Source organism: Uranotaenia lowii, chromosome 2 (genome assembly GCF_029784155.1).
Source record: "Uranotaenia lowii strain MFRU-FL chromosome 2, ASM2978415v1, whole genome shotgun sequence".
Lineage (NCBI taxonomy): Eukaryota > Metazoa > Arthropoda > Insecta > Diptera > Culicidae > Uranotaenia > Uranotaenia lowii.
Window position 1 is genome coordinate 372,019,980 of NC_073692.1, and position 22,820 is coordinate 372,042,799.

At 32.5% G+C, this 22,820-nt stretch overlaps 1 protein-coding gene across 17 annotated transcripts in view; it reads right to left on the minus strand.

Annotated features, from left to right (window-relative positions):
• LOC129748323 (probable phospholipid-transporting ATPase IA) overlaps positions 1 to 22,820 on the minus strand; it is a 329,089-nt gene that overhangs the window by 27,914 nt on the left and 278,355 nt on the right. The window contains exon 17 of one of the 17 annotated variants that reach the window (XM_055742880.1): positions 8,359 to 8,579. The exons of 14 other annotated variants lie outside the window; for them this stretch is intronic. In XM_055742880.1, coding sequence (XP_055598855.1) covers positions 8,519 to 8,579 — 61 coding nt within the window. In that variant the 3' untranslated portion in view covers positions 8,359 to 8,518. Of the gene's footprint in view, positions 1 to 8,358; positions 8,580 to 18,989; positions 19,501 to 22,820 lie in introns of those variants that run through there. 2 more of the 17 variants (XM_055742879.1, XM_055742878.1) reach the window with 2 other exon arrangements.

Here is a 22,820-nt window from a genome sequence, read left to right on the forward strand (position 1 = left end):
GAATTTTCTATTCCAATCTACGTTCTATTAAAAAAAAAAACTCATTCCTGATGGATGCCAATTGAACCAAGTGAAAAAGTGCTGTTTCGAAAAGTTTTTTTTATTGCAACTTTAAAGGAAGATTTTTTGTAAATCACCTAACAATATAAAAATCTGAATTGTGAAAAGATAAAAAATTTAATGATATTTATTTACTATTTTCAATTTGAATCCCTTTGAATTGACTTTTTCGGATGGTGATTTAGAAAAAACTGAGCTCTGTAAATTTACTATGGAAGGTAGGTAGTAACATAAGCTTCAAGGATCATTCAAAATGGTTCTTTCGTCGGCTAATTTATAAATTACTTCCGGTGTTCGCTTCAAAATGATTGAATTGGTCTTACGCTACAGGTTTGCTCAGAAATGTTCGATGGAAAACGTCGAAATCTGGTGTTATTTCGATCTTTTTTTTGTCTAAAATCGACTTTAGAATTTGAAAAATAACCAGGAAATTGGCGAAATCGAAATTCTAATTTGCATGCATTTTTGGCCAAAAATCGACTTTCTGGGACTTCAGTTCCACCGTTCTACTTTATTTAAGTTTGATTTTTGTAAAACCATGGCACCTGTAACTCATGTTCTGGTAACCCTAACTTTTTTCCGAAAATGATAGAGAATCTCATGAAAATCATTTCATCAGAACATTTTTATGCTCTATAATCAATAACTTTCTTGATGAAATAATATTTATGAAAATTCGACGGAAAATCTGTCAGTGTTGCTAGTTTCTTTTCATGAAAAACAGAATGCTCTGTTTAGGGCGTTATAACAATTTTCTCGCCACTCCTACTGTTTTGCCATCTTCGGCAAAGTTGTAGCCAGAAAATTTTCCGGTAAGCTTTTTATATTCTCCTAACAAATTTTCGCGTTTTTCATACAAAATTTCAAATTAAAACCCGGGTACCTAAATCTTATTTTTAAAATCTGCAAAAATTCTGCCGCTTGTCTTGACAAAAAGGTTTTGCATTGCGTTAGAGCAAAATATTCAAGAATATCCAAAAAAGTGACATTCTCCATTTTTCCATAAAACATTTCTCATTTAAAAAATCTGCAAAAATTCGGTGATTCATTTTGACCAAAAAGGAATTTTGTAGACTACAAGGTTTTTGAAATTCGAAAAAAGTTGCAAAACGACACATCCGAATGTCCAGCACATTGTGCATTTTCACACGCATGTTTTCGTCCGCCCTTTTTGAACAACCTTCCATGATAAATATACTGAACTCTATTATCTGTCAAAGTTTTTTTTTTTTATAAGTACCATCATTCAAAAAAGTCTCAAAATAAATTTATAAACTTATAAATTTTATAGACAAGAGAATAAAGAATAAAATTCACAGAAATAAATTGAAATGAAAATCTGAATAATAAAAAATAAGATTGTTAATATTATAAACAAAAACTGTTGAATACTGTTCAAAATTTTTTTAAATAAAAAGTAAAAAAACACTGTAAAAAAGTAACCAAAAACTGAAAATGTCACATTGAAGATTGAAATTTAGCATTTTTCCAAAACCTCAAAAAGTGTTATTCAAAAGTTGAAAATGATATTTTGTCAATTGGAACGAAATCGAAGTCTTTCAATATTCAAATTCCAAACTGAAAAGCTGAAAATGTATTTTCAAATAAAAGTAGGAATCAAAACAAAAAAATATCGAAAACAAAGAACAAAAATTACGAATAAAATATTAACTCAAAGCTGGAATTGAAGTTTAGCATTTTAAATTTAGAATATGGAAATGAAAAGATTGAATATTCATAACCAAAAACATGAAGTAAAGAGTTGAAGTTGGAAATGAACAATAATTGAATATTGTTATTATTTATTAATAAAAAATCATTTTCCTTCTTTTTCGAGGAACAATTTAAAACCATGAGATGAAAAAATTAAAGAAATTTGATGATTTTCGATAACAACAAAACAAAACAGAAATCAAAATTTTAAAAAGAAACTTTCAAGAAATAACAGAGTATGAGGCGAGAAATTTAAACCGAAATAGGATAATTTATGATCGAAACATGAAGTTCAAAAAAAAAAAATTAAAAAAGAGAATATCAATTTAATATAATTTGAGAATTGAGAATTGAGAATTGGTGAAACTAGAAAACTCAATTGAAACAATAAAGTTGTAATAATCAAAAACTTCGAAGTTCAATATTCAATTGTTCAAAACTCAAGTTTCAGAATTCAAAAAAATTTAAAAAAAATCACAAGTAAAGATTCCTTAAGTAAAAAAAAATTCTGAGTCAAAATTGAAAAAAATTCAGTTAAAAAGTTGACAAAAAAAATTAAACTGAAAGGTTTAAATTTAAATTCTGAAAATTCTCAAAATTTCAAACTCAAATTTCAAAATAAAAAAAAAATGAAAAAAATCACAAGTAAAGATTCCTTAAGTAAAAAATATTTCTGAGGTCAAATTGAAAAATTTTCAGTTAAAAAGTTGACAAAAAAAATCAAACTGAAAGGTTTAAATTAAAATTCTGAAAATTCTCAAAATTCCCATTGATTTATCTTAACATTTTCGAAATTTTTGAAACTCTCCGAATTTTTAAAATAGAAAAAAAAAATAAAAATTTTCTAAATTTTCAAATTTTCTAAATTTTCAAATTTTCTAAATTTTCAAATTTTCTAAATTTAAAAAGTTTGCATAATTTTCCAAATTTTCCAAATTCTCAAAATATAAAATTTCCAAATTTTCTTAAAATTGTGAAAGTTCTTAAACAATTTAAAAAAGTTGAGACATTAAAATCAAAAACTGCAAAATTACAGTAATTTATTGAAATTTGGTGAGTTTCGATAATAACAAATCAAAATCAAAAGTTAAAAAAAACTTACCAAAATATAAATAAGAGGCAAAAATTTGGAAACTAAAAAGGATAATTTAAAATCGAAATATCTGCGTACAAATGAGGAAAAAATAAAAAAATAAAAATAAGAATTTCAATTTAATACTATTTGGGAATTGAAAATTGATGAAAATAGCAAATCAAATAGAAATAATACAATTTTAATAATCAAAAACTTCGAAATTCAATATTCAATTTAAATGAAAAATCAAATTTCTAAATTAAGAGAACTAAATAATTTACAATTGAAGATAAAATAAAAAAAATCAAATTGAAATAAATAATTTTAAATTGTAAATTTTGAAAAATTCTTAATTTTAAAATCGTCAAAAAAAATTAAAATGCAAAACTGAAAATTTTTATTCAAAATTCGGAAAATTCTCAAAAATTCCTAAATTCTTAACATTTTTGAAATTTTTTAAAATTCTCCAAACGGATTTTTTTCAAAAACTTCAAATTTTCTAAATTTTAAGCATTTCTAACACTCTCAAAACTTTCCAAATTCTCAAAATTCAAAGTTTTCAAAATTTTAAAACTTTCTCAAATTTTTTAGCGTTCTTAAAACTCCCAAAATTCTAAACATATTCAAAAATTTCAAAATTATCCAAATTTTTAAATAAAAACAAAAAAAATAAATTTTTTTATAATTTTTAAAATTTTAAAATTTTGATAACATTTTTAAAACTTTCCGAATTCTCAAAATACAAAGTTTTCAAAATTTTGAATTATCTCAAAACTTTAAAGTTAATAAAAATGCTCAAAAAGTTGAGACATTAAAATCAAAAACTGCAAAATTACAGTAACTTATTAAATACATACGCCAATGGAAAAATCCAATAAAGTAATTTAAATTGGAGCAGTAAAAATTCGAATATTCTCAAAAATCACAAAATTTTAGAATATTCAATGAATCAAAATTCAATTTCATCAAAAGAAGTGAAAAATTGATAATAAAAGATTCTGAAAATCTATTAAAAAAATGATAATTTAACTCTTGAAATTCGAAATTAAAAAAAGAAAACAAAAACCTCAAAATTCAAAAAATTCTTAAAATTTTTCAAAATTTGAAAACAATAAAAAGTTTTTTTTTAATTTAAAAATTCTAAAGTTTTTGAAAATTAAAAAAAAAGTCACATAATGAAAAATTCTTAAAATTCTGAATATTTAAAAATTTTAAAAACATTAAAAATTAAAAGTTTTAAAGATTCTTAATGTATCTATACTTTAAATTTTAAAAAAATCCTAGCTTCTTATATTGTAAAAAATTGTAAATATTTATAAATAATTGTAAAAAATTGTAAAAAATAGAAACCTTCAATTCTGAGGAAATGTTACATTAATAGGTAAAATTTCAATAAAAAAGGAAAATTTTCAGAAATCTCAAGATTTTCCAAATCCTCAAAATTTGCCAAATTTTCCAATATTTTTAATGAATAGAAACTTAAATTTTATAATCACAAGAATTGAAAAAAATACAAATAAATATTATTGAAATTCAAAATTTGAAAATTTTTATGTAGCTGTTAAAAAATTCTTGAATTAAATTTAAAATTGAAAACTTAAAAATTTAAATGTAAAAGTTTCGAATTCACAATAACTAAAAACGGCAATATTCTTAAATTAAAAAAAAAAATCAAAAATTCCAAAATTTGAATATTTTTGAAATATATAGTTCATTAAATATTTGAAAATTAAAAGAATTTAAAAATTCTTAAAGTCATTAAAATAATAATAAAAAAACTAGAATTTTCAAGAATTTTCAAAGTTTTTGAAATTTTTAGAATAATTAAAATTCTTCAAATTCCTAAAAATCTCTAAATTCTGAAATATTTTAGAGCTATCAAAATTTCAAAAAATATGAAAATAGAAAATTTCAAAATAAAATTTGCGAATATAAAATTTAGAATTAAAGTTAGAAAACTAAAATTTTGAAATTACAAATTCATAAAAAGAAATCGTAAATTGAAAATTGAAAACTGAAGATTGAAAATTGAAAATTGAAAATTTGAAAATTGAAAATTGATAATATTAATAAAATTGATAAAATTGATAAAATGGATAAAATTGATAAAAATGATAAAATTGATAGAATTGATAGAATTGATAAAATTCATAAAAATGATAGAATTGATAGAATTGATGAAATTCATTAAATTGATAAATTGATAAAATTGATAAAATTTATTAAATTGATAAAATTGTTAAAATTGATAAAATTTATAGAATTTATAAAATTGATGAAATTGATAAAATAGAGAAATTTTAAAATTGATAAAATCGATAAAATTGATAAAATTGATAAAATTGATAAAATTTATAAAATTCATAAAATTCATAAAATTTATAACATTGATAAAATTAATAAAATTGATAAAATTGATGAAATTGACAAAATTGATAATATTGAAAAATTTGAAAATTGAAAATAGCAAAATGACAGTTGGAAATTGAATATTGAAAAAAGAAAGTTAAAATTTAAATCGGAAAATTGAAAGTAAGGAAATTGTAAATTTTGAAATATAAATTTCAAAAGTGATTTGCAAATTTGGAAATAATTTGGAAATGAAAAAACTGACATTTGCAATCTGCTGTTTGAAATTTTCAGTATGACTTATGAAATGTTAAGTTTAAATTGTTTTTCCGGATAAAGAAAAATATTTGAAGTTGCCATAAAAAAACTTTTCGAAATTCAAAGAAGATCGATAGGATTTAATGCGGAATTTGAAAAAAAAACTACTCTACGTTATGATGCATATTTTTTTGTATTGTTTTGAAAAGTTTGCTACTTTTAATTGCTGTAGTTGGTTTCGTGTTAGAGTTAGGAGGGAAATTTCGTTTACTTCACCTAAATCTGCTTCGAATCTGTCATCACAGTCATTTGTTATTTTTTTAAACTTGGATTAAAATCAAGGCTACACGCTAAAATTATAAATTGGTTACACAATTGCTACATTTATACCAAATAGGAATAATTTCCAACTCAGAAAAAAAACAATCGATAAAAAAACATTACAAACACTTATAAAATTTCTAGTATCTATTCTACAAATCTACACAACAAATCTACAAGCTACACACTACAGTACATGAACCGCAAAACTGTTTAAGTTTGATTGATTTTCAGTCAATTGAGGGGGGAGGAAAGTGCATCGATTGGATTTCGGTTTTATCAGTTTATCAGTTTTGGTTAAAGGTCGTCAATCAATATGGGGAACTACCTACTGTCTTTTTTTTTTTATTTAAATGGGAGTTTGTCATCATTTAGATATTTATTGATTCATTTCAGCCCTCGATTGCTGTTGGAATTGGGATTTGAGGGCAGACCCATCGATCAAAAGGTAACAACAAGAATAGTTGATTCGAAATGACATAATTGCTGTTTGTTCTAGCGATTGAGTTGTGGGAAATATTTCTACTCGGCTAGAATGCGATGAATGAAACTTTCGACATAATCACGTTAGGAGAGATCAAGAAGAAATTATCAAAAACTGAAGACATTTGCTTTTTAGTTAAAAAAAAAAAAAGAGAAGAAATATAGGACGAATTGTTGTGATAACAGTATTATGATTTTTGTTTATTTAATGAAAACTTTATTCATGTACAAAAATTTGAGCTTAATTGTCAAATGTTAGCATCGACTCGGTTACATTTATTTGCTTTACAATTTTTACCTACATACTTTTTCCTGGCCTTGTTATTTTAGAACTATTCAACAGAATAAATAAATTTGACTATAAAAACTGGACCTATCCTAATATGTTCAACAATTTCGTTCCCTTTTTGAACCATTCTAACAATTGCTTTTTTGTATAATTTTCTCACAAATCATTCATTGTCACTCTTTTTCTATCTACATAATTACACATTTCATGAAATACCTACTTATATACGTAATATAGGAGTTAAGTTCCGTGAATTTAACAAAAACCTCTTGTGCCTTCATGTCCGATTAAGTTTTTTTCATATAAAAAAACTCCTAAACGATTTGGAATCAGGACAAGTTAAGAACTCTAAATCAAATTTACCATCAGCATTTGAGAATTCAGAATTCAGATTCAGAATTCAGATTTAGAATTCAGATTCAGAACTAAGATTCAAAATTCAGATTCAGAATTCTGATCCAGAATTCAGATTCAGAATTCAGATTCAGGATTCAGAATCAGAATTCAGATTCAGAATTCAGATTCAGAATTCAGATTCAGAATTCAGATTCAGAATTCAGAATTCAGATTCAGAATTCAGATTCAGAATTCAGATTCAGAATTCAGATTCAGAATTCAGATTCAGAATTCAGATTCAGAATTCAGATTCAGAATTCAGATTCAGAATTCAGATTCAGAATTCAGATTCAGAATTCAGATTCAGAATTCAGATTCAGAATTCAGATTCAGAACTCAGATTCAGAATTCAGGTTTAGAATTCAGATTCAGAATTCAGATTTAGAATTCAGATTCAGAATTCAGAATTCAGAATTCAGAATTCAGAATTCAGAATTCAGAATTCAGAATTCAGAATTCAGAATTCAGAATTCAGAATTCAGAATTCAGAATTCAGAATTCAGAATTGAGAATTCAGAATTCAGAATTCAGATTCAGAATTCAGATTCAAAATTCAGATTCAGCATTCAGATACAGAATTCAGATTTAGAATTCAGATTCAGATTCAGAATTCAGATTCAGAACTAAGATTCAAAATTCAGATTCAGAATTCTGATCCAGAATTCAGATTCAGAATTCAGGATTCAGATTCAGAATTCAGATTCAGAATTCAGATTCAGAATTCAGATTCAGAATTCAGATTCAGAATTCAGATTCAGAATTCAGATTCAGAATTCAGATTCAGAATTCAGATTCAGAATTCAGATTCAGAATTCAGATTCAGAATTCAGATTCAGAATTCAGATTCAGAATTCAGATTCAGAATTCAGATTCAGAATTCAGATTCAGAATTCAGATTCAGAATTCAGATTCAGAATTCAGATTCAGAATTCAGATTCAGAATTCAGATTCAGAATTCAGATTCAGAATTCAGATTCAGAATTCAGATTCAGAATTCAGATTCAGAATTCAGATTCAGAATTCAGATTCAGAATTCAGATTCAGAATTCAGATTCAGAATTCAGATTCAGAATTCAGATTCAGAATTCAGATTCAGAATTCAGATTCAGAATTCAGATTCAGAATTCAGATTCAGAATTCAGATTCAGAATTCAGATTCAGAATTCAGATTCAGAATTCAGATTCAGAATTCAGATTCAGAATTCAGAATTCAGAATTCAGAATTCAGATTCAGAATTCAGATTCAGAATTCAGATTCAGAATTCAGATTCAGAATTCAGATTCAGAATTCAGATTCAGAATTCAGATTCAGAATTCAGATTCAGAATTCAGATTCAGAATTTAGATTCAGAATTCAGAATTCAGATTCAGAATTCAGATTTGAAATGCCAATTCGACCTTCTCTTTTAAATTTAATAAAACAATTTTTGTTTTCTTATTTTTTACCTTACGATTATGGAATTAAAGAAATCATAATATTTTCAATTCAAAAGTTGTTTTAATTGTTTGACAAAATGGTGACATCCCTAAATTAAAAAAAACCAAAATACTTACTAACGTCTTAGAGCCGGTCCCTAAACAACGTACCGTTCCTCGGATTGACTCGGTTCCAGCAGAGTGAATGTCGAATAGAGCCTGTGGAAATCGTATTCAGCAAAATAATGAATCTCCGAAAATATTTCTCAAAAGTGGCACAGGAAGCTATCAATTGGGATCATCCCTTCACCTTTCATAAGTAAGTTAAAGCTTTCAGCAAAAACGTAAGCCACTAATTTTGACGTCAGGATTTCCCGGGAACTCTGGAACACACGCAGGTACCCACACAGATATAGTTTTACAGCCATGTTGGTGCAACTTTCACCAAATTTGCATTTTTGCTACCGAAAAATCTTTCGCGCGCAGACATTATTACGGACATGAAGCACAAATGTGTTAGCACAAAGTGATTGGAATTTGGATTTATTTTTTCTAGGTATAACTTAAGACGATTATGAACTAATAACAGTATCTATTCGGTTTTTATTTGACTCGTTTTAATAGACTTAAAATAATTGATTCAAAATTTTCACTTAAGAAATACTGACCTAGAGATTAAGTACTAAAGCAACAGCACGTTCATATTTCAGAACTGGAATGATGAGGGTTTTATCAACAGCTTTCAGGAGGTTTGATTTTTTTGCTAACAAACTACTGGAGCTAGTGTAGAATCCGTTTGTTGGTTGGAAATATTCAGAAATCTTTATTAATTTTGATGCTTTTTAAGGGAATTTGTACTGTTCAAAGTATTGGTAATATTTTGCTTGCAATATAGCTCAGTTGGCAAGTCAGTTGCTTCCTGTGTCGATGTCCGTTAGTTCGAGCCCAAGAGTAAACTCTGAAGTTTTATAAGTTTTTCTATAACTGACCGGCAAATGCAACGTTGATAGAAAGTCGCGAATGCCACAAAGATGGTAAAACAACTACACGCTCGTTTTTTTTAAATTATTTTTGGTGTTCCTGCTAAAACATTTTTATAACAGTAAAAAAGACAACCAAATCATTAGAATGGACGTTGATAAGCATTACGTACAAGAAATTTAAAAAAAAGTATTCCGAAAACACGTAACTTTCTGAACTCTATCGACAATCGTCAATAATTTCACAAATCACACAAAATTCCTCTTAAAAATACGGTCTTAAAGTAATCATTTAAGTAAATAATCAAATTTCAACCTCTCCCCGAGAAGTCATTTTATGGGTTTTCAAAAAATGGCATAACACGGAAAAAGGTCAAATATTATTATATTTTAACCAAAAATGGTTATATAAGAACGAGCGTGTATGATCGAAATAAAAAAACAACTAATATTTTTGAGAGTAAATGGACCCGAATTCACCGAATATGGGTCATGTGGCTTGATTCTCATGATCATTTAAGTTGTCAAGAATGAGCGAGTGAAGAATGCATAATTTAGTCGCACACAAAATCATACTTCCTCGTATTTGGCACGAAATGTCTAGAAAAGAAGTTGCGTACCAACTGAATTTCACCAAAAAAGCTCATAAAAATGGTAAAGGGCAGAGTTATTCTATATCCAACAAAGAGGATATCATCAAGTATGAGCTTGTGTAGCTTTGTATTAAGTTTGCATTTGCCATTCTTGATCCTTTTGGGTTCTTTTGCATGGTGGTTTTTTTTTAAATGTTCCCAGTGTAACAGTTCATTATCTCTTCCGTTAAAACTGATACGATAAGAGCGCATTTTGCAACATTCTATCATACCCATTCCCCTAATAAAGAAACAAATACGTGGCTGCACAAATATCGAAAATTTTCTCTGAGTGTAAAGAGCAAAACGTTAAAACAAGATACGACCAACATAATTAGATAGAACACAAGGTTCAGGGAGTTCCCAGCAAATATGTTTGGAGCTGTAATCCAATGCTATATTGATATACGTTCATAGAAGTTACAAAAGTTACAAAAACAGCTTATACCTATCAAAGTGGAGGCAATATACAAGCACACATTTCATTTCGTTCTAAAGCGACGAAAACTACACCAAATGGGCGTTATCCGACAGCTTATTCGTACCTATCGGAAGAATGCAAGAGAGCGCAAGATTTTGCTCTCATAGCCTTCGAATCGTTGCAAGCAGGGTTGCCAGGTTTGTTTTTAAAAATCAGGGAACTGGTGATAAAAAAAAATCAGGCAAAATCAGGCTAACAGAAATTGCGCTCGAAGTTTTACTTGCCGTAAAGTCCAGATTCACGGCTCAGCTGATCGAAGACAGTTCCTGGAACGATTTGGAACTTCTTTGGGCCCGTATTGATCTCGGTGACCGGAAACTGTACCTATGCGTAGTGTACGTGCCTCCTGATCGCTCTAGTGACCTGGTTGTAGCTGAGTCTTTCTCGCGCTGCCTCTCCAAAGTAAGCTCAATCTGCTCTCCCGAAGATGACATTCTTGTTATCGGTGATTTCAACATGCCTGGCTTGAAATGGTGCCCTTCCCACGGTGCCTTTTTGTTCCCAGATCCTATGCGTTCCTATTTCTCGGCTCCTTCCAACATCTTCCTGGACTCTTTGAGCACCGCGACTCTTCGCCAGATCAACAGCTTCGAAAACGAAAACGGCCGTATGCTAGACCTCTGCTTCGTAAACGAAGGCTTCAGGAATCCGACAATTGATTTAGCTCCTGCTCCTCTCGTCAAAGTTGTGCCTCATCATCCAGCTTTAGTGGTCTCACTCGATGTCGCTAACATTACCGCCTCCTTAGAGGAAACTGCTTCCTTCTACCAGGACTTCGAAAACGTCGATTATGAAGCTATCACCTTCGTCCTAGGTTCCATCGAATGGGAGAACGAGCTCGATCTCTCTAACCCCAATGCTGCCGACTTTTTCAAACATACTGAACTACATAATCGATCGTCATGTTCCGAAACGTAGCTTACCTTCCAACCCTCGAGCTCCCTGGGTCACTAACCAACTGCGACAATTGAAGACGGCTAAAAACCGTGCTCTTCGATACTACAGCAAGCACAAATCCCTCTGCACAAAAGAAGAATATCGCAAGCTAAACACAACGTACAAAAAATGCAGCAGGCGTTGCTACCAGAACTATCTTCACCGGCTACAGCGGAATTTTAAAACCAACCCGAAATCTTTCTGGAAGTACGTCAAAAATCAGCGGAAAGAATCCGGACTTCCGTCTCAAATGTTCTTGAACGGCTACTCAGCTAACACCGATTCTGAAATATGTAATCTTTTTGCTGAGAAATTTTCAAGCGTTTTCACAACGGAGTCCATTTCTTTAGAGCAACTGGACATGGCTGTAAGAAATATTTCACCTCAAGATTCTTTCTTAAACGGTATCATATTCGATGACGCAGCCATTCTGAAGGCGGCAGCTAAGCTTAAGAATTCCTCATCTACAGGTCCGCACGGGAAACCAGCTATCTTCTCGAAACGTTTCATGTCACACTTACTGACTCCCATTAGGCATATTTTTCGAGCTTCGCTGGACCTCGCAATCTTTCCCTCTCTTTGGAAAGAAGCTAACATGTTTCCTGTTCACAAAAAAGGAGATAAGAAAGATATAAACAACTACCGCGGCATTTTAGCTCTCTGTTCGATAGCAAAACTGTTCGAATTGGTTGTTCTGGATCCGATTTTCTCGTCCACGAAGCTTTTCCAACGATCAACACGGATTTTTGCCAAAACGATCCACGGCAACAAATTTGCTGACTTTCACATCGTTCGTGCAAGATAGCTTTGCCATGAAGTCTCAAACTGACGCCATCTATACTGATTTGTCTGCTGCTTTCGATAAAGTAAATCACGATATTGCAATCGCTAAACTCGAACGATTAGGATTCTGTGGATCTTTACTGGACTGGTTTCGAAGCTACTTAACGGGACGAAAGTTATCAGTTCAAACTTTGGGCTTGTGATATAGCTCAGTTGGCAAGTCTGTTGTCTCCTGAGCCGATGTCCGCGAGTTCGAGCCCAAGAGTAAACATCGAACACAGTTGTACCGGATAGTTTCTCAATAACGATCCGCCAACTGTAACGTTGATAAAGTCGCGAATGCCATAAAGATGGTAAAACGACTATAATCGAAACAAAAAAAAAAAAAATCAGTTCAAACTCCAAATTTTTTCTCAAGACAGTTCTCCGCTTGTTCAGGCGTCCCTCAGGGAAGCCATTTGGTACCGATAATTTATGTCATCTATTTTAACGATGTACTCCCTGTCCTTGATGGACCTAAACTTGCGTATGCTGATGACCTCAAACTTTTCCACACCATTAACGGCCAAAAGGACATCGATTTCTTGCAAAGGCAGTTCAATACCTTCGCTCACTGGTGTGACACCAACTGACTGCCTCTGAACCGGAGTAAATGTGCTGTTATTTCATTTTCTCGCAAGCGGAACTCTATTCACGCGGAGTACACTCTTGGTAACGAAACCATCGCCCGGATGAATCACATCAACGATCTGGGCGTTATCCTAGACCATCGGCTGGAGTTTAAGACTCATACGAATTACATCGTCGATAAAGCTTCTAGAAGTCTTGGCTTCTTATTTCGCGTAACCAAGGAGTTTAAAGATGTGTACTGCCTAAAAAGCTTGTATTGCAGCATATTTAGTTCGCTCAACTCTCGAATATGCATCAGCAGTTTGGTGCCCACTTTACCAGAATGGAGTCGAACGAATTGAGGCTATCCAGCGGCGCTTCATGCGGTATGCCTTGAGACACTTGAACTGGCTTGATCCGTTTCGCTTACCCAGTTACGAAAGCCGTTGCCGCTTAATTGATTTGGACACACTTCATGTCTGCCGAAACGCTGCCCGTGTTTTAGTCGTAGTGGATCTCCTCGCGTCGAGAATTGACTCTCCCGTGTTGCTAGAAGCTATTCCCCTCAGTGTGCGACCCCGAGGATTAAGGAACGAAAATCTGCAGCTCTATGTTCCAATCCGAGTGAACAACTACGGAGCCAACAGCGCTCTAATAGGAATTTTTAGAACTTTTAACCGCTTTGCCGAGTACTTCGTTTTCGACGTTTCAAGGGCCACTTTCCGAAAAAAAAATTTAATGGTATCGAGGACTGTGTAGATTAAGGTAGTTTTTTTAACTTGTTTGTAATTCATTACTCTAAATATTATTAAGCTATCATTAGGATCAACATTTGATCCGTTGATGTTTTTACACAAATAAACGAATAAACAAAGTGATGACCTTTTTTTTGGTCATCGCTCCTCATTTTTACTCTAATATGTGCCTACTTGGTTGAATAATTCTACTGAATCAAAGCAATCGAAAGATTTCCTTTAATTCCCTTTTTATAAGTAGAATTACGTCTTACGGCAACAGGGGATTTTTTTTTATTCTCTGACGGGTTTGCGCCGGGGGTCTTCAGATTTTCCCCAAAATTGAAAATTTGGTTCATTTTTGCAACTTAAAAACACATGTATTTTTTCAGATTTCTAACATTTTTATTTTTTGAGTTAGCTTCGGTTAGATTTTTTTGTCAATAAAAAATAACCATTTTTCAAAGCTACATAACTCTGTTGTTTCTCAACGGAAATTATAAAATAGCACATCAAAATGCATTGAAATTTTATCAGCTTTCCAAATAGTATAGTTGAAAAAAATTAAATAATGACCTTCAACATGAAAAGTTGTAAATAAACTTTAAATGGCGTCTAAAAGTACCGTCTGCACCACCGAATATTTTGCAAAAAATACCATTGTGTAGCTCGATTCATGATGCAACTTTCATCTGAAGACACCAAAGTGGGCCATTAACACCTTGAAGAGTTATGAAAGAAATAATGACAATAAATCTCTTTTTTTGCATCAAAAACAAACAATGGTGGAACAACTGCACTCACATATGGAGATAGCAAGCACTTCTTACAACATGGAAACAAAAGAACTTATCAAAGCTGGTAAAAACACTATTTTTTCGTCCTTTTCAGACTGCCTTTACTCGCATAACAGTCCCATATGAATTTTCGTCTTTTTAGGTCAACATAAGGCTTCAACATAAAAGACTAAAAAAAGAGGTTTTGTTCTAGAAATTTCGAAAAAAAAATATCAATTCGTGGCTGTCCTATATGAAATATATCTGAAAAACAGTCCCATATGTGAAATACCACGGATTTGGTTACTTTTCAATATTTCTTTCGGCGAAATAGTCTTTGGTTTATTGCTTTGAATCATTTAAACATTTTTTTTAACTCACTTGATGTCGAATGATGCACACTAGTTTTCGAAGGCAGGTCTGACTTTCTTAGGAATGACTTCCTGAGCGAAAAACTATCGGATGCAATCAAAAATCGTAAAAAGATTCAACTTACAATGTGGAATTCATGATTTTTTTTTGCAAAAGTATGTTTCTTCTTCTGACAATTGCATTTAGATGTTCAAAAATGATCAATGCTAGTAGATTCGAAAAAGGTTTCAAATATGGTCAATTAACAGTCCCATAATGAATAAAAATGGTGCTCTCGACCTTACCAATAACCCAATTTCGAAAATTTCAGGCCTAACGATTTATTATGACAACTTACAAACGATTTTCGTTTATGCTGAAAGTGGTGATCACAATTTAAAAATATATTCCAAAACAGAAAAAGCTGATTGTCTCGCTTGCTTATTTTTGTATATGGGACTGTTATGAAACAAGGGGCGGTAGATTGTTGCAGCTTAACTGACTTCATGTTATATCCAAAAATCTAATAACGTATTCGTTTATACCCAGTTTTGCACCAGGTCACAACAAGTTATGCACATTTAACTGTCATTTTTAAAAGTTTATGCGCTAAGTTTTGCATCCGTAATTCCTCAGATTTGATTTAAAATGGACGGTGGAACAATGAAGATTCGTGTGTGAGCGATCAAGGTAGCAAAACACTGACGACGAATTATGTTCGTTCTTGTATGGTAAACCTCAAAGCTAGGCGAATGTAGAAAAACGAATACGGTAAAAGTATCATATTTTCATCATTTTACAGCCTGGGCTGGCCATACTGAGCTTTTTGATTATTTCTACAACATTTGTGCCACTTTCTCATACTTTTTTGATCAATGGGAAAGGATTTTGGTGTCCAGTGCTTAGCTCCCGATATAAAAACTATGTAAAGCACGTCTATATTTCATTTTTTATCACATTTTTGTGATCTCAAACACAGGGACTGAACCTTCTACTATTGGCATTGATTATGCTTCACAATGATCTTTGATCGAAAAATTAATAAGTTATATAGTATATGACCAGGTTGTAATAGCAACATTCCCATTATTAGTTATATCACTTAAACAATACGATACTCAGAATTTTGGTTAAAATTTAAAGTCAGTTTTGCTGCAAACACTCTACAAAGCACGAAAAAGTTGTGTTTTTTACCTGCTTTGGTAAGTTCTTTTGTTTCCATGTTGTAAGAAGTGCTTGCTATCTCCATATGTGAGTGCAGTTGTTCCACCATTGTTTGTTTTTGATGCAAAAAAAGAGATTTATTGTCATTATTTCTTTCATAACTCTTCAAGGTGTTAATGGCCCACTTTGGTGTCTTCAGATGAAAGTTGCATCATGAATCGAGCTACACAATGGTATTTTTTGCAAAATATTCGGTGGTGCAGACGGTACTTTTAGACGCCATTTAAAGTTTATTTACAACTTTTCATGTTGAAGGTCATTATTTAATTTTTTTCAACTATTCTATTTGGAAAGCTGATAAAATTTCAATGCATTTTGATGTGCTATTTTATAATTTCCATTGAGAAACAACAGAGTTATGTAGCTTTGAAAAATGGATATTTTTTATTGACAAAAAAATCTAACCGAAGCTAACTCAAAAAATAAAAATGTTAGAAATCTGAAAAAATACATGTGTTTTTAAGTCGCAAAAATGAACCAAATTTTCAATTTTGGGGAAAATCTGAAGACCCCCGGCGCAAATTGTCAGATAATAAAAAAAAATCCCCAACACTATAGGGGTGCAAATTGATATTCGCGAACGGTTCTCGCGTCACGAAAATAGCCTGCAGTCCCGACTCTAGCTGCCGCCGCTCACTCCACCAACGCAAGTAACCGAGAGCTCCCGACGAAGCCACAGCTAAGGTGAAAAGAAACGCTGCAAGAAGCATCAGTCAGTGGATTGTCACAAGAGAAGATTCGCTGTCTTAGGGCAAGCAGACAAAGAGGCTTACATGGCTAAGAAAGCTGCTGCTGCTGCTTTTAAGCCGTTTCGGCATACCAACCATTTTCCAAAAACAGTCCTCCTCAGGACTATAAATTTATGAAGAGTTTGAGTTTTAAATTAAAAAAATGGTGAAATTTTGTTTCCGAATAATTTCATGAAAACTTTGGTTTAACTAAAGCCGGAATACTTTTTTCCAGAATTAAGCACACGAGAGGCATTCTTCTCTAGAATAGTTTGGAAACCTTCACTGCCTGCCAAAAGTTTGGGATTCTGGTTCAAAAACATGAACATTTTGTTACCATTTTTCATACGATTCCATGTTTCCTGGGAAAAAAAAGAGAACAAATCACACAAGGGGTCGAGAACGTGAGTACTGTTACCGCTATTATCATGCCTCGGATGACCAACCTTTTTTTTTTGAATCCGTCAGGACACCTTTTTCGCACACTTTATCACCTTTTGGTGACAAATTAAGGCCAGTGACGCTTTGGTGACGCCTCAAGTTAGATCTAATCTTTGTGCTTTAAGTATGTCAATTTTACTCGCTTGCGAGTTCGAAAACCGTCCGGAGATTTTGGTTTACCAAGAAAGGCATAACGTTTCGCCGGCTAGACAGCACTTTATCGTGTTTCATTTGGTGCTGCGAGTAAGCAGGAGACGGTAACATCCTCCGAAATTACGTCCGGTTAGGACCAGCTAGTCACCATGCAGGAGATACCCTCCCTCAAAGCTTGCAACGTGCTTTTGCCGACGAGAGAAGGCTATCGGCTTCCTTCCACACTATTTTTGGCCAGCGGATGACAAGAATCGGGGCCCAAGTAGAAGTCCACGGGTTTCAAATTGTAAGTTCATCTATTGCATTCTCCGGATTTGGACCTTAGCGACTCTCATCTGACAGTCTAGCTCGAGTACACTTCGAGAAGAGGATGCCAAACTTCAATGCCAAAAAACTTACCGAAACGTGCATTGCGCCAAAGATGACATGATTGCCTTGTGACTACTGGCACAAAGACCCGAACTCATGCAGCTAATGCTGATGCATTACTGCCAGACTTGTAAACCATCGACATTTTCTCTGACAGTCGCACAGCCTGCTTTTATCAGTTTTTTTGTTCGTGCCATCAAACGAATGCGACCGAAAACTTGCCGAACAGTCGACTACCATCAAACGAAACGACATTCATTCTTCTTTGTGTGATTGTCGAACGAAATTGCGTGGCTTGGTCGGCTTGGTACACGAAAGGGATAATTTGATGGTCAAACGACCATAATTCCCGACAGTTTACGACATCGCCTATCTCTTTCACGCAGCAGAACCTACAGACCCAATAAGCAAATGCAATCTTTTCTATTCACTCCCTCCTGTTGAAAAAAAATTCGCCACTCTGCTGCGCTGGGTGGTGTTTGGATGTGTTGGTCGAACAATGTGGAAAGATTATCTCGATCATCTACGCAAGAGGGATGAAAGTCGAACGACTAACCACCACAAAGATCAAAATTTCATTTGACATTTTTTTGCTCTCCGATCAAACGATTGCGCTCTCCACGATTGTCACAAATGATGTGTGATGGTTGTCTCCGGAAAAATTCAAACGATGGTGACCACTTACAAGCCTGATTACTGCATACAAGTATTCAAGCGAAAGAAGATTTTTTGCCATGAGTTTTCTGCTTAGTGGATGAATAATTCCAAAAACAAGAAAAAAATGCCGACGGAGAGTGAGCATCGAACTTAGAACATCTATCTCAATTCGTCTTATCAGTTGCACCTCTTTGCCATGAGTACTACCTGTGTCAGTTGTAGAACGCGGGTTAATTGTCATGATCAGAGTTGTGAGAATTCACCCGTCACGCTTGACTGGACTAGCGCTTGGTATTTTTGTGATCCGATCCGTTTGAGTTTTCGAAAAAAAAATTTCTTCAAAAAGACGATTCCACGAGTGTCATTTTCATTAGTTTGGATTTCTGTTTTACTTCTTAAGTTTGAAAAGTCACAAATTTGGTAAATATTAAATTTTTATCCGAGAAAAACATACCAACTTTCAAATAGGAAGACAAAAAACTAAAACGGATTCTACCTTGCTCCAGTTCTGGTGTCAATTATAGATTCAGGTAAAACAAAAAATAAACATATTATTCTAAATTTCATGAGACAAAGTTTGATTACTCCTGTATTGCACATGAGATTTGTTAATATAGTTTCTAAATTTGATTTGCATCAAATTTGTTAAAACCAATCATCATATCACAAAGCTGGGTACAAACTATTATTTCACTATGTTGACCGATCTTTCTAGCAAGACTCTGCTTTTAGAGATGACTTGGGCGGATTCGTTGCGCGTTAGCTTGAACATTTATCGATTGAGAAAGTCCTACAGCCTCATAAAGAAGACGTGTTCTACTCCGTGGATAGGCAATATTTAAAAAAAAATCCTTAGCAATAAGTTAAACTTAAAACTACCTAACTGTTACGATGCTTCAACAAAACATTATCTCTTTGGAACACGATGTTGCCTTGATTAGAAATTCTGTCCTATCGTTTATCTAGGTTATTTTTTTCGATATCTCTATCACAATTTGAGCGTGTAAATGTGTGCGCATTCAATTCTCATTTGTTTTTTTTCTACTATGACTACTGTCCAAAAAATATTGGGGTTTTCGAAACCCTTTCAAACACCTATTCTCGGTTGAGCGTGTAACGCGCCATTTATATTTGTATATTTTTACAAACCATCCATATTGCTTAGCTCTTTCCCGCGCTATATCTTCTAAATGTGCAACTCGCTCACATTGATACTGTTATGGTTCCAGTTGGGCATCGGGGCCACCGAATTTCGCCGCCTCCAGGTCAGAATTTTCACGATGCTGCTAATATTGGTCGAACGCGGGGTTTTTTAAGAGTTTTGTTTTGTTAAACCAAAACAATTGTTTTGAGTTTTGGGTGTATTTTCATTTGGTTGATCAAAAAACCGCGCGAGGGTGTGAATGAAAGTAAATAAAAGAGAAAAAAAAATAGAACACAAAAATGAAAAACAATGGAACCGGTTAATTGGGCTTGAAAATTTCCAAAAGGAGAATAGAAAAAGGAAATAAATATGGCGGTAACGAATTGCTAGAAAAAATGTTCAAAGTGAGTTTCAAAATCCGCAACAAAAAACACCCAAATTCGAAAAAAATCGAGGGAAACACAAAATTGGCACACTTGCTAATTTTGATTTTTTTTAATAAATTGACAAATCATGAAACGGAACGGAACCGAAAGAAAAACTTTGAATACAAAACTTTGGCGGAAACTCGAGGGAAGCTGTGTTTGGGCGTTGCGACAAAATGCGACTTAAATATATTTTTCTCTCTTTGAGGAGGAACAGAAAAAAAAAACTGTTAGTTTTGGACATATTTGATGTGTGTAATTATTGTGTGTATTTTTATCAAAACAAAAACCTTATGTTTTAAAACTTTCCCTTGTTTGTTGGGGGATTAGTAACGTATCGATTGACCCGATTTCTAAAATAAGTATGAAGGTACAACGTTGCTGCATACAAACTTACAATAAGTTCTTCGAATTAGTCATAAATACATTTATTATGTCGGTTAGATGTAAAAATTGGAATAATAAACTTATTTTTAATTTTTTTTTCAATTTTTCCAGTATCAACTATGAAATAGATCCGAATTCAGAACATATAAACAATGTAACAAAATATACGAAAAATTCTTCTTAATCTCTCCATTATAAACCGTTTGAATTGTGTTTTTTTAAATATTTGACGAATAAATAAAGGTGTCTACTGAAGAAGTTAAATTTCTAAATTTGTGGAGCCCTCAACCAGATGAAGTTAAATGTCATGCAGGAATCACTAAGGCAACGGAGTCATGTCATGATTGGTGATGGGTGGATTGGGAAAATGGAATCTACGAAAGATCATAGTTAGTAGATAATACCTAAAACTACACCAAACGTTAAATATGCTAGGTTTGTTAGAAACTTTGACTTTGAAGAATTTTTGTGAGTGAGTGCTGATCGAGAGAAAAATTTATATTTTTGAAAAAAAGGTACACCAAAGTCAAACTGCTATTTTAGTATAAAAAATATAAAGCGAAGGATGAAATTTTTTTACTGAATATGAATTCTTAATTCTGAATCTTAATTCTTAATCTATATTTTCGATCCCAATATTAAATTTAGAGATTCGAATTTCCGATTTAAATTTAGATTCTGAATCTGGAATCTAAATCTTTGAATTCTGAATCTGAATTCTGAATCTGGATTCTGAATCTGAATTCTGAATCTGAATTCTGAATCTGAATTCTGAATCTGAATTCTGAATCTGAACTCTGAATCTGAATTCTGAATCTGAATTCTGAATCTGAATTCTGAATCTGAATTCTGAATCTGAATTCTGAATCTGAATTCTGAATCTGAATTCTGAATCTGAATTCTGAATCTGAATTCTGAATCTGAATTCTGAATCTGAATTCTGAATCTGAATTCTGAATCTGAATTCTGAATCTGAATTCTGAATCTGAATTCTGAATCTGAATTCTGAATCTGAATTCTGAATCTGAATTCTGAATCTGAATTCTGAATCTGAATTCTGAATCTGAATTCTGAATCTGAATTCTGAATCTGAATTCTGAATCTGAATTCTGAATCTGAATTCTGAATCTGAATTCTGAATCTGAATTCTGAATCTGAATTCTGAATCTGAATTCTGAATCTGAATTCTGAATCTGAATTCTGAATCTGAATTCCGAATCTGAATTCTGAATCTGAATTCTGAATCTGAATTCTGAATCTGAATTCTGAATCTGAATCTGAATCTGAATTCTGAATCTGAATTCTGAATTCTGAATCTGAATTCTGAATCTGAATTCTGAATCTGAATTCTGAATCTGAATTCTGAATCTGAATTCTGAATCTGAATTCTGAATCTGAATTCTGAATCTGAATTCTGAATCTGAATTCTGAATCTGAATTCTGAATCTGAATTCTGAATCTGAATTCTGAATCTGAATTCTGAATCTGAATTATGAATCTGAATTCTGAATCTGAATTCTGAATCTGAATTCTGAATCTGAATTCTGAATCTGAATTCTGAATCTGAATTCTGAATCTGAATTCTGAATCTGAATTCTGAATCTGAATTCTGAATCTGAATTCTGAATCTGAATTCTGAATCTGAATTCTGAATCTGAATTCTGAATCTGAATTCTGAATATGAATTCTGAATCTGAATTCTGAATCTGAATTCTGAATCTGAATTCTGAATCTGAATCTGAATTCTGAATCGGGAATTCTGAATCTGGAATTCTGAATCGGGAATTCTGAATCGAGAATTCTGAATCGGGAATTCTGAATCGGGAATTCTGAATCGGGAATTCTGAATCGGGAATTGTGAATCGGGAATTGAGAATCGGGAATTCTGAATCGGGAATTCTGAATCGGGAATTCTGAATCTGAATTCTGAATCGGGATTTCTGAATCGGGAATTCTGAATCGGGAATTCTGAATCGGGAATTCTGAATCGGGAATTCTGAATCGGGAATTCTGAATCTGAATTCTGAATCTGAATTCTGAATCTGAATTCTGAATCTGAATTCTGTATCTGAATTCTGAATCTGAATTCTGAATCGGGAATTCTGAATCGGGAATTCTGAATCGGGAATTCTGAATCGGAAATTCTGAATCGGATATTTTGAATCGGGAATTCTGAATCGGGAATTCTGAATCGGGAATTCTGAATCTGAATTCTGAATCTGAATTCTGTATGTGAATTATGAATCTGAATTCTGAATCGGGAATTCTGAATCAGGAATTCTGAATCGGGAATTCCGAATCGGGAATTCCGAATCGGGAATTCTGAATCGGGAATTCTGAATCGGGAATTCCGAATCGGGAATTCTGAATCGGGAATTCGGAATCGGGAATTCTGAATCGGGAATTCTGAATCGGAAATTCTGAATCGGGAATTCTGAATCGGAAATTCTGAATCGGGAATTCTGAATCGGGAATTCGGAGTCGGGAATTCTGAATCGGGAATTCGGAATCTGAATTCTGAATCGGGAATTCTGAATCGAGAATTCTGAATCGGGAATTCTGAATCGGAATTCTGAATCGGGAATTCTGAATCGGGAATTCTGAATCGGGAATTATGAATCGGGAATTCTGAATCGGGAATTCTGAATCG